A 12208-nucleotide genomic window follows, 5' to 3' on the forward strand; every position below is an offset into this window, starting at 1 on the left:
ACCTGTTCCAAGGGAATCATCAGCTGGCAAAGCTGGACTCCCTGAGGTGGAAGTACCTCTCTGTGGGATAACTAACATTGGTGAGAAAAAGAGCACCATTTTAGTTAACATGGAGCATCCCTCCAACCCTCCCAGAGAAACTTTAGTGCAGAAACCCTGCACTACCTCACAACACTTAGGACAGCATCCCTGCCCTAGTGTGGAGCTCATAGGACAGCATCCCTGCCCTGCTCCAACTCAAGAGAAACAGCATCCCTGTTCTCTCTTCCAGCCAGATGGACAAAGTTTTTGCCCAGCTATGGCTTTTCTGAGACAGCATCCCTGTCTGGCATTTCCATCACTACAAATAGGTTCAGTGGACAATTCCCACTGCTCTAAACTAAAACTTACTGATAGAAACTCTGAAAATACATCTTCACATTGTTGGTTAGCTAAAAAACTTCAAACAGGGTGGTTTACATCCCCACAGGGAAGTAACCATATAGTGGATGATAAAGGGAGTGACCAGTCTATTGCAGAGCTACTCTCTACTTATCACCACTTAGACAATAAAGTCTCAACTGGCCAAGGTTAGCCTTATTGTCCTTCGTTTGGGGGGGGGTTGTGTGAGAAGGTAGCCTCTTTCTAGCCTTGTTACCCCCACTTTTGGCCTGTTTGTGAGTGTATGTCAGGGTGTTTGTCACTGTTTTCACTGTCTCACTGGGATCCTGATAGCCAGGCCTCAGTGCTCATAGTGAAAACACTATGTTTTCAGTATGTTTGTTATGTGTCACTGGGATCCTGCTGGTCAGGACCCCAGTGCTCATAAGTTTGTGGCCTATATGTATGTGTCACTGGGACCCTGTCACACAGGGCCCCAGTGCTCATAGGTGTGCATGTATATGTTCCCTGTGTGGTGCCTAACTGTCTCACTGAGGCTCTGCTAATCAGAACCTCAGTGGTTATGCTCTCTCATTTCTTTCCAAATTGTCACTGACAGGCTAGTGACCATTTTTACCAATTTACATTGGCTTACTGGAACACCCTTATAATTCCCTAGTATATGGTACTGAGGTACCCAGGGTATTGGGGTTCCAGGAGATCCCTATGGGCTGCAGCATTTCTTTTGCCACCCATAGGGAGCTCTGACAATTCTTACACAGGCCTGCCACTGAAGCCTGAGTGAAATAACGTCCACGTTATTTCACAGCCATTTTACACTGCACTTAAGTAACTTATAAGTCACCTATATGTCTAACCTTTACCTGGTAAAGGTTAGGTGCAAAGTTACTTAGTGTGAGGGCACCCTGGCACTAGCCAAGGTGCCCCCACATTGTTCAGAGCCAATTCACTGAACTTTGTGAGTGCGGGACACCATTACACGCGTGCACTACATATAGGTCACTACCTATATGTAGCTTCACCATGGTAACTCCGAATATGGCCATGTAACATGTCTATGATCATGGAATTGCCCCCTCTATGCCATCCTGGCATTGTTGGTACAATTCCATGATCCCAGTGGTCTGTAGCACAGACCCTGGTACTGCCAGACTGCCCTTCCTGGGGTTTCTCTGCAGCTGCTGCTGCTGCCAACCCCTCAGACAGGCAGCTGCCCTCCTGGGGTCCAGCCAGGCCTGGCCCAGGATGGCAGAACAAAGAACTTCCTCTGAGAGAGGGTGTGACACCCTCTCCCTTTGGAAAATGGTGTGAAGGCAGGGGAGGAGTAGCCTCCCCCAGCCTCTGGAAATGCTTTGTTGGGCACAGATGTGCCCAATTCTGCATAAGCCAGTCTACACCGGTTCAGGGACCCCTTAGCCCCTGCTCTGGCGCGAAACTGGACAAAGGAAAGGGGAGTGACCACTCCCCTGACCTGCACCTCCCCTGGGAGGTGTCCAGAGCTCCTCCAGTGTGCTCCAGACCTCTGCCATCTTGGAAACAGAGATGCTGCTGGCACACTGGACTGCTCTGAGTGGCCAGTGCCACCAGGTGACGTCAGAGACTCCTTGTGATAGGCTCCTTCAGGTGTTAGTAGCCTTTCCTCTCTCCTAGGTAGCCAAACCCTCTTTTCTGGCTATTTAGGGTCTCTGTCTCTGGGGAAACTTTAGATAACGAATGCATGAGCTCAGCCGAGTTCCTCTGCATCTCTCTCTTCACCTTCTGATAAGGAAACGACCGCTGACCGCGCTGGAAGCCTGCAAACCTGCAACATAGTAGCAAAGACGACTACTGCAACTCTGTAACGCTGATCCTGCCGCCTTCTCGACTGTTTTCCTGCTTGTGCATGCTGTGGGGGTAGCCTGCCTCCTCTCTGCACCAGAAGCTCCGAAGAAATCTCCCGTGGGTCGACGGAATCTTCCCCCTGCAACCGCAGGCACCAAAAAGCTGCATTACCGGTCCCTTGGGTCTCCTCTCAGCACGACGAGCGAGGTCCCTCGAATCCAGCGACACCGTCCAAGTGACCCCCACAGTCCAGTGACTCTTCAGCCCAAGTTTGGTGGAGGTAAGTCCTTGCCTCACCTCGCTTGGCTGCATTGCTGGGAACCGCGATTTTGCAAGCTACTCCGGCCCCTGTGCACTTCCGGCGGAAATCCTTCGTGCACAGCCAAGCCTGGGTCCACGGCACTCTAACCTGCATTGCACGACTTTCTAAGTTGGTCTCCGGCGACGTGGTACTCCTTTGTGCAACTTCGGCGAGCACCGTTTCACGCATCCTTGTAGTGCCTGTTTCTGGCACTTCTCTGGGTGCTACCTGCTTCAGTGAGGGCTCCTTGTCTTGCTCGACGTCCCCTCTCTCTGCAGGTCCAATTTGCGACCTCCTGGTCCCTCCTGGGCCCCAGCAGCGTCCAAAAACGCCAAACGCACGATTTGCGTGTAGCAAGGCTTGTTGGCGTCCATCCGGCGGGAAAACACTTCTGCACGACTCTCCAAGGCGTGGGGGATCGATCCTCCAAAGGGGAAGTCTCTAGCCCTTGTCGTTCCTGCAGTATTCACAGTTCTTCAGCCTAGTAAGAGCTTCTTTGCACCAACCGCTGGCATTTCTTGGGCATCTGCCCATCTCCGAGCTGCTTGTGACTTTTGGACTTGGTCCCCTTGTTCCACAGGTACCCTCAGTCAGGAATCCATCGTTGTTGCATTGCTGATTTGTGTTTTCCTTGCATTTTCCCTCTAACACGACTATTTTGTCCTTAGGGGAACTTTAGTGCACTTTGCACTCACTTTTCAGGGTCTTGGGGAGGGTTATTTTTCTAATTCTCACTATTTTCTAATAGTCCCAGCGACCCTCTACAAGGTCACATAGGTTTGGGGTCCATTCGTGGTTCGCATTCCACTTTTGGAGTATATGGTTTGTGTTGCCCCTATCCCTATGTTTCCCCATTGCATCCTATTGTAACTATACATTGTTTGCACTGTTTTCTAAGACTATACTGCATATTTTTGCTATTGTGTATATATATCTTGTGTATATTTCCTATCCTCTCACTGAGGGTACACTCTAAGATACTTTGGCATATTGTCATAAAAAATAAAGTACCTTTATTTTTAGTATAACTGTGTATTGTGTTTTCTTATGATATTGTGCATATGACACTAAGTGGTACTGTAGTAGCTTCACACGTCTCCTAGTTCAGCCTAAGCTGCTCTGCTAAGCTACCATTATCTATCAGCCTAAGCTGCTAGACACCCTATACACTAATAAGGGATAACTGGGCCTGGTGCAAGGTGCAAGTACCCCTTGGTACTCACTACAAGCCAGTCCAGCCTCCTACAGGGTGGTAATGAGGGAATCCAAGGAGGCCATGGGGGGCAAGGAGGTACTGTCGCACAGGGCGCCACCAGTGCTATCGCTAGCCCTGCTGGCTGCTCATGGGTGTTGCTGATGGTTATATCTGGACTTGTGTGTTAGTTGTATCCTGTGTTGATGGAGCTCTTGGTCTGGACTGAAGAGGAGAGGCCAGTTACTCGCTGCTCTTCAACAGACACAGATGTACACAAAAGGATTTACATTGAGGCACATGTCAAGCGGCGTAAAACTATTAATACTGTCTTGGATCTAGAATATCGGTGGCCACAGTCCATAATCCATCAGCTTCCAGTCCATAGTCCATCAACTTCCAGTCCGTAGTCCATCAACTTCCAGTCCGTAGTCCATCAACTTCTAGTCCATCAACTTCCAGTCCATACTCCATCAACTTCCTGCCCATTCTCCATCAACTTCCAGTCCATAGTCCATTAACTTCCAGTCCGTAGTCCATCAACTTCCAGTCCGTAGTCCATCAACTTCTAGTCTATCAACTTCCAGTCCATACTCCATCAACTTCCTGCCCATTCTCCATCAACTTCCAGTCCATAGTCCATTAACTTCCAGTCCATAGTACATCAACTTCCAGTCCATACTCCATCAACTTCCTGCCCATTCTCTATTAACTTCCAGTCCATCAACTTCCAGTCCACAGTCCATAGTCAATCAACTTCCAGTCCACAGTCCATCAACTTCCAGTCCATAATCCATCAACTTCCAGTACATAGTCCATCAACTTCCAGTCCATAGTCCATCAACTTCCAGTCCATAGTCCATCAACTTCCAGTCCACAGTCCATCAACTTCCAGTCCACAGTCCATCAACTTTCTCTCCATGAGTATCAAGCAGAAAAGGTTCGAAGCGCAAACCTTCTAAAGTCACAACACCCTCGAAGGAGACATCGCTAACCAGCAGAAGGGACATCAAGTGAAAGGCGCTATCCTGTGCACCGACTAAGAAACCAGACAGGCCAGAAGTCGGATGACGACTGATTGCAGACACTCTGGCTGGGACCCATGTCTCATTTTCAGATACCTCACGCAGACAGGTGGAGTGAGTGAGCTCCACCACTAGGGCCCACGATGCATTCGATGCCACAAACGGAGACCATCACAGGCACCTTCTGAGTCACCAGGCCTGCAGGAGGTGTTCGCTCCAAGCACCTTGGAACCATCTGCATGGGTTGGGGCTGAGAAGAAGGGAAGACTTGTCCTCAGGTGAGGCTGAAAAGGATTGTTTGCAGAATCTCTTTGTGGTCTCGCGCCTGCGGATGATGCCACGTGATGCTGCAGGTACCCGCCACTACCACATTAACAAGCAGCTTGCATACCATTTTATTGTCTCCGTTTACTTTCCACCACTTGAAATTGCCTCTGATAAGGACCCCTTTGCCCTGCACACACGCACCATGGACCTCAGCATGCAGCTTCTAAGACACGGTTTGGCCTCCAGGGGGTTTGTGTGGCTTTAAAGTTGCAGCTGCTTTTGCTGGTCAGATGTTCCATGGCTATGAATTCACAGCTGCATATGTACTTTTCTGCTGTCAGCAGTGGCAAAGCCTTAAGTTTGCTGGGGTAAGATTTTTGCTGCTAATACCATGTCCCTGTGAGCTTAAGCTTGCAGCTGCTATGGTAAACTTTTAGCAGCAGATACTGGATACGAGCTTAGGCTTGTAGCTGCTATGGTTAACTCTGAGCAGCAGATATTGGCTTCGAGCTTAGGCCTGCAGCTGCTATGGTAAACGTTAGCAGGAGATCCTAGCTACAAACTTAGGCTTGCAGCTGCTAAGGTAAACTTTGAGCAGCAGATACTGGAAATGAGCTTAGGCCTGCAGCTGCTATGGTAAACATTTAGCAGGAGATACTGGCTATGAACTTAGGCTAGCAGCTGCTATGGTTAACTTTGAGCAGCACATACTGGCTACAATCTTAGGCTTGCAGCTGCTAAGGTAAACTTTGAGCAGCAGATACTGATTACGAGTCTTGGATAGCAGCTGCTATGGTAAACTTCGAACAGCAGATATTGACTTCAAGCTTAGGCTTGCAGCTGCTATTGTAAACTTTGAGCAGTGGTCTACTGGCAGTGGTCTACTGGCAAGGGTAAGTATTTATTTTCCTTTCTCTCGGTCACTCTTTCACTCTTGCATTTTCTGCCTTCATCTTCTATCTTTTCTTGTTTTTCTCTCTTTCTTTTTCCTTTCTCCCCTCTCTCCTCTGCCCACTCCCCCACAAAGCACCTTTCCCGCCTTCCCGCCTCCCAGCTGACTGCACCCCCACCCCCTCCCCTTCTTAATGTGGGCTGCAGCACTGTGAGAGGGCAACTGCACTGACCTCCTGGTCAGCGTCTGCTGCTCTCCCCAGCTCCTCTGGCTGCTGCTGCTGCTGCCTCTTGCCTGGGACGAACTGAGAGTCCCCTGACTCTCAGTTCGAGGCCCTCCTCCACCCGCAGGCTCGTCCCTGCGCCTCATCCCTGGTGGTCTACTGACCATCACTAGTAAATATTTCCTTTTCTCTCTCTCTGTCCCTCTTTCACGCTTGCGTTTTCTGCCTTTTTCATCTATCATCCCTTGTTTTTCTCTATTTCTTTTTCCTTTCTCCCCTCTCTCCTCTGCCCCCCTCTCCGCGAAGCACCTTTCTCACCTTCCCGCCTCCCAGCTGACCTCTCCCCCCAACCCCTCCCCTTCTTAACGGCGGCTGCATCACGGACGCGCAGCGGATGCACCACTGGCGCACCAAAGCAAGCCCGTCTGCGCCTGTCTGCGCCTGGACTGCACCCAGCACCAGGATCCCTGGTGGCTCTTCGTATGAGGTCCCTCCCCTCCCCCAGCACCTTGAGACCCTCATGGGTGAGTAGCTGCGCTTTACAAGCATTGATTGATTGATTGACTGATTGAGCAGCAGATACTGGCTACAAGCTTAGGCTTGCAGCTGCTATAGTAAACTCTGAGCAGCAGATACTGGCTACGAGTTTAGGCTTGCAGCTGCTATGGTAAACTCTGAGCAGCAGATACTGGCTACGAGTTTAGGCTTGCAACTGCTATAGTAAACTCTGAGCAGCAGATGCTGTCTGCGAGCCAAGGGTTGCAGCTGCTATGGTAAACTCTAAACAGCAGATACTGGCTACGAGCTTAGGCTTGCAGCTGCCATGGTAAACTCTGAGCAGCAGATATTGGGTACAAGCTTAGGCTTGCAGCTGCTATGGTAATCTTTGAGCGGCAGATACTGGCTGAGAGCCTAGGGTTACAGTTGCTATGATAAACTTTGAGCAGCAGACACTGGCTGCGAGCCTAGGTTTGCTGCTGCTATGATTAACTTTGAGAAGCGAATACTGTCTACGAGCTAGGCCTGCAGCTGCTATGGTAAACTTTGAGCAGCAGATGCTGGTTACAAGCGTAGGCTTGCAGCTTCTATGGTAAACTCTGAGCATTAGATACTGGCTACGAGCTTAGGCTTGCAGCTTCTATGGTAAACTCTGAGTAGCAGATACTGGCTACAAGCTTAGGCTTGCAGCTGCTATGGTAAACTGAGCAGCAGATACTGGCTACGAGTTTAGGCGTGCAGCTGCTATGGTAAACTTTGAGCAGCAGATACTGGCTACAAGCTTAGGCTTGCAGCTGCTATGGTAAACTGAGCAGCAGATACTGGCTACGAGCTTAGGCGTGCAGCTGCTATGGTAAACTTTAGCAGCAGATACTGGCTACGAGCTTAGGCCTGCAGCTGCTATGGTAAACTGAGCAGCAGATACTGGCTACGAGTTTAGGCGTGCAGCTTCTATGGTAAACTCTGAGCAGCAGATACTGGCTACGAGCTTAGGCCTGCAGCTGCTATGGTAAACTCTGAGCAGCAGATACTGGCTACGAGCTTAGGCTTGCAGCTGCTATGGTTAGTATGAGCAGCAAATACTGGCTACGAGCTAAGGCCTCCATCTGTTATGGTAAACTTCGAGCAGCAGATGCTGGCTACGAGCTTAGGCGTGCAGCTGCTATGGTAAACTTTGAGTAGCAGATACCAGCTACGTGCTTAGCTTGCAGCTGCTATGGTAAACCCTAATGGTAATCTTTAAAGTAATGTGAGGTGACGACATAATAAAATACCCTTATTGAGCGGTTTTACTTCCGGGTACATCATACATATCTGATAAAAGTCACCACAATGAACAAACAGCCGGAGTGTACATGGACAGACAACAACACCACAACATCAGGGGTACGCACCTGAGAAGGCGTCCACCAGGTACAGAGGGTCCTTCACGCGCCGGAGGCCACAGACGAGCACAAAAAGGCGCACGGCTTCGAGGCGCTGCGGGATCTCTGCAACACAACAGGGTGGAGGGGTTGACATGTTTACTGGAAGACAAGACATCATTAGTGCAGACAAGACCCAACCTGGCGAGAGCACGAGTCTCGGAAACCCTGCCGCCAGTTATTAATGTTTTAAAACAGTTAACAGTGACATATACAAGTTTTATCACAGCTGCACCTCCGTGAAATGCACAGGAAACGACCACATAGAAATTTCCAAATTACCCCCAAAGGACATAAACGAAAAACAAGCTAGCATTCCAATTAAAGCGCAAAACAGTGCTTTGTAAACGAAAAGTGATTAAAACTAAATATTTCAATATGGCTACTGTACTAAGGCGGTGATATGTACACGTCACTGGGGGGACACATAAAGACAGAAAGAAAATTAATTCACTAACAAAATCAACTTTATGGCCATCTTATGTTCCTGTAGCTTTCTTAGAATAAAACCTATAGATGAACTGGAAACGACGACCTTTGTTGCCCTTTTAGAAAACGGAAAACGGATTTCAGGCAATCCTACACTCTGCCTTAGGTGTCAGGATTATAAAACTGCTGTCCCACAATGCAATGTATCCTTGTAAGATAAGGTATGGAAGAGGCCCGAGTGGTCCTGCTAAGGGGGGTTCACACACAGGACTCAGAGGGGATATTCTGGGAGTGCTCCCTAGGGCCAGCCACTCTCAGCCTCCAACCATCTACAGGATAACACCTTCTACAGGCTACAAGGCAAGCACAGTGTGCTGCACTTACACAGGTACCAAAGGCCTGCATTCATTTGCATCTAGCGTCCAGATCTATTTTGTGGCAGTGTTTTTCCAGGGACGCTACACTGACCACACCCACTCAAATTGCATTCTGGGTAATGTGCCCTTGCTCCCAACCTTCTTCCCTGGCGCCCCCTCCTGGCGTGGCAGGTGTTTAGGACAATGAACACTCCCTTTCTTCCAAGTTAGGGACACTATCTGACCACCACTAAACACATACATGACCGGTCCACAGAACGTGGCCATCGGCCAACAGGCAAAACTATGTTCTCAAACATGGATAGTGCAAAGTCTCTTAGTCCTTCAGGTGAGGTCTCTTGGTTCTTTTGGCAAGGTCTCTAGATTTTTGAGGTAAGGTCTCTAGGTTCTTGAGACGAGAGCTATTGGTTCTTGAGGCGAGCTCTCTTGGTTCTTCAGAAGAGGTCTCTTTGTTCTTGAGGCAAGGTCTGGAGTTTCTTGCTGTGAGATCTATTGGTTCTTGAGGCAAGGTCTCTAGGTTCTTGAGACGAGAGCTATTGGTTCTTGAGGCGAGCTCTCTTGGTTCTTCAGAAGAGGTCTCTTTGTTCTTGAGGCAAGGTCTGGAGTTTCTTGCTATGAGATCTATTGGTTCTTGAGGCAAGGTCTCTAGGTTCTTGAGACGAGAGCTATTGGTTCTTGAGGCGAGCTCTCTTGGTTCTTCAGAAGAGGTCTCTTTGTTCTTGAGGCAAGGTCTGGAGTTTCTTGCTGTGAGATCTATTGGTTCTTGAGGCAAGGTCTCTAGGTTCTCGAGGCAAGGTCTCTAGTTTCTTGCGGTGAGATCTATTGGTTCTTGAGGCAAGGTCTTTAGGTTCTTGAGGTGAGATCCATTGGTTCTTGAGACGAGGTCTCTTGGTTCTCGAGGCGAGGTCTATTGGTTCTCGAGGCGAGGTCTCTTGGTTCTTGAGACAAGGTCTCTTGGTTCTTGAGGCGAGGTATCTTGGTTCTTGAGACGAGGTCTGTAGGTTCTTGAGGCGAGGTCTCTAGGTTCTTGAGGTGAGGTCTCTAGTTTCTTGAGGCGAGGTCTCTAGGTTCTTGAGGCGAGGTCTCTAGGTTCTTGAGGCAAGGACTTTTGGTTCTTGAGGCGAGGTCTCTAGGTTCTTCTGGCGAGGTCTCTAGGTTCTTGAGGCGAGGTCTCTAGGTTCTTGGGGCAAAGTCACTTGGTTCTTGAGGCAAAGTCTCGAGGTTCTTGGGGCAAGGTCTCTTGGTTCTTGGGGCCAGGTCTCTTGGTTCTTAAAGTGAGTTCTCTTGGTTCTTGAAGCGAGGTCTCTTGGTTCCTGAGGCAAGGTCTCTTGGTTCTTGAAGAGAGCTTTCTTGTTTCTTGAGGTGAGGTCTCTAGGTTCTTGAAGCAAGGTCTCTAGGTTCTTGAGGCAAGATCTCTTGGTTCTTTTGGTGAGGTCTCTAGGTTTTGGATGGGAGGTCTCCTGATTCTTGATGGGAGGTCTCTTGGTTCAGGAGGCAAGGTCTCTTGGTTCTTGAGGCAAGGTCTCTTGGTTCTTGTAGCGAGGTCTCTTGGTTCTTGAGGGGAGGTCTCTTGATTCTTGAGAGGAGGTCTCTTGGTTTTGGAGGCAAGGTCTCTAGGTTCTTGAGGCAAGATCTATTGGTTCTCGAGCCAAGGTCTCTCGGTTCTTGAGGCGAGGTCTCTAGGTACTTGAGGCAAGATCTCTTGGTTCTTGAGTCAAGGTCCCTTGGTTCTCAAGGCAAGGTCTCTTGGTTCTCAAGGCAAGATCTCTTGGTTCTTGAAATGAGAGCTCCAGGGTCTTGAGACAAGGTCTCTTGGTTCTTGAAGCAAGCTTTCTTGTTTCTTGAGGCGAGATCTATTGATTTTTGAGGTGAGATCTCTTGGTTCTTGAGGCGATGTCTCTAGGTTCTTGAGGCAAGGTCTCTAGGTTATTGGGGCGAGGTCTCTAGGTTCTTGGAGCGAGGTCTTGGTTCTTGAGGCGAGGTATCTCAGTTTTTTAGGAGAGGTCTCCCGTTTCTTGTAGCAAGGTTCCTTGGTTCTTGAGGCGAGCTCTCATGGTTGTTGAGGGGAGGTCTTTTGGTTGTTGGGGTGAGGTCTCTTGGTTGTTGAGGCGAGGTCTCTATGTTCTTGAGGCAAGGTCTCTTGGTTCTTGAGGTGAGGTCTCTTAGTTCTTGAGGCAAGGTCCCTCAGTTCTTGGGGCGAGGTCTCTTGGTTCTTGAGGCAAAGTCTCTAGGTTCTTGAGGTGAGGTCTCTAGGTTCTTGAGGCAAGGTCTCTTGGTTCTTGAGGTGAGGTCTCTTAGTTCTTGAGGCAAGGTCCCTCAGTTCTTGGGGCGAGGTCTCTTGGTTCTTGAGGCAAAGTCTCTAGGTTCTTGAGGTGAGGTCTCTAGGTTCTTGAGGCGAAGTTTCTATGTTCTTGAGGCAAGGTCTCTAGGTTCTTGAGGCGAGGTCTCTAGGTTTCTTGGGGCGAGGTCTCTTGGTTCTTGAGGTGAAGTCTCTTAGTTCTTGAGGTGAGGTCTCTAGGTTCTTGAGGCAAGGTCTCTTGGTCCTTGAGGCAAGGTCTCTTGGTTTTTCAGGCGAGGTATCTTGGTTCTTGAAGCAAGGTCTCTTGGTTCTTGAAGCAAGGTCTTTTGGTTCTCGAGGAAAGCTCTCTAGGTTCTTGAGGTGAGCTCTCTAGGTTCTTGAGACGAGGTCTCTTGGTTATTGAAGCAAGCTCTCTTGTTTCTTGATGTGAGGTCTCTAGGTCCTTAAAGCGAGGTCTCTTCGTTCTTGAGGTAGACTCTCTTGGTTCTTTTGGTGAGGTCTCTAGGCTTTTGATGAGAGGTCTATTATGTCTGGAGGTGAGGTCTCTTGGTTCTTGTGGAGAGGTCTCTAGGTTCTTGGCGCGAAGTCTCTTGGTTCTTGAGGTGAGGTCTCTAGGTTCTCGAGGTGAGGTCTCTTGGTTCTTGAAGCAAGCTCTCTTGGTTCTTGAGGCAAGGTCTCTTGTTTTTGAAGGCAAGGTCTCTTGTTTTTGAAGGCAAGGTCTCTTGTTTTTTAAGCAAGGTCTCTAGCTTCTTGAGGTGGGCACTCTAGGTTCTTGAGGCGAGGTCTCTAGGTTCTTGGGGCAAGGTCTCTTGTTTCTTGGTGCAAGGTCTCTAGGTTCTTAAAGCGAGGTCTCTTGGTTCTTGAGGTAGTCTCTCTTGGTTCTTTTGGTGAGGTCTCTAGGTTTTTGTTGGGCGGTCTCTTCGGTCTGGAGATGAGGTCTCTTGGTTCTTGTGGAGATGTCTCTAGGTTCTTGGGGCAAGGTCTCTTGGTTCTTGAGGTGAGGTCTCTTGGTTCTTGAAGCGAGGTCTCTAGGTTCTTGAGGTGCAGTCTTTAGGTTCTTGAAGCGAGGTCTCTTGGTT

General features: G+C 49.1%; 1 protein-coding gene across 1 annotated transcript in view; it reads right to left on the reverse strand.

Annotated features, from left to right (window-relative positions):
* Positions 1–12208, reverse strand: part of GLT1D1 (glycosyltransferase 1 domain containing 1) — a 472314-nt gene that overhangs the window by 176761 nt on the left and 283345 nt on the right. Inside the window, exon 7 of the mRNA XM_069215368.1 lies at positions 7995–8090. Within this exon, the coding sequence (XP_069071469.1) occupies positions 7995–8090 (96 nt within the window). The remainder of the gene's footprint in view (positions 1–7994; positions 8091–12208) is intronic.

The sequence above is a fragment of the Pleurodeles waltl genome, chromosome 11 (assembly GCF_031143425.1).
Source record: "Pleurodeles waltl isolate 20211129_DDA chromosome 11, aPleWal1.hap1.20221129, whole genome shotgun sequence".
Classification (NCBI taxonomy): Eukaryota; Metazoa; Chordata; class Amphibia; order Caudata; family Salamandridae; genus Pleurodeles; species Pleurodeles waltl.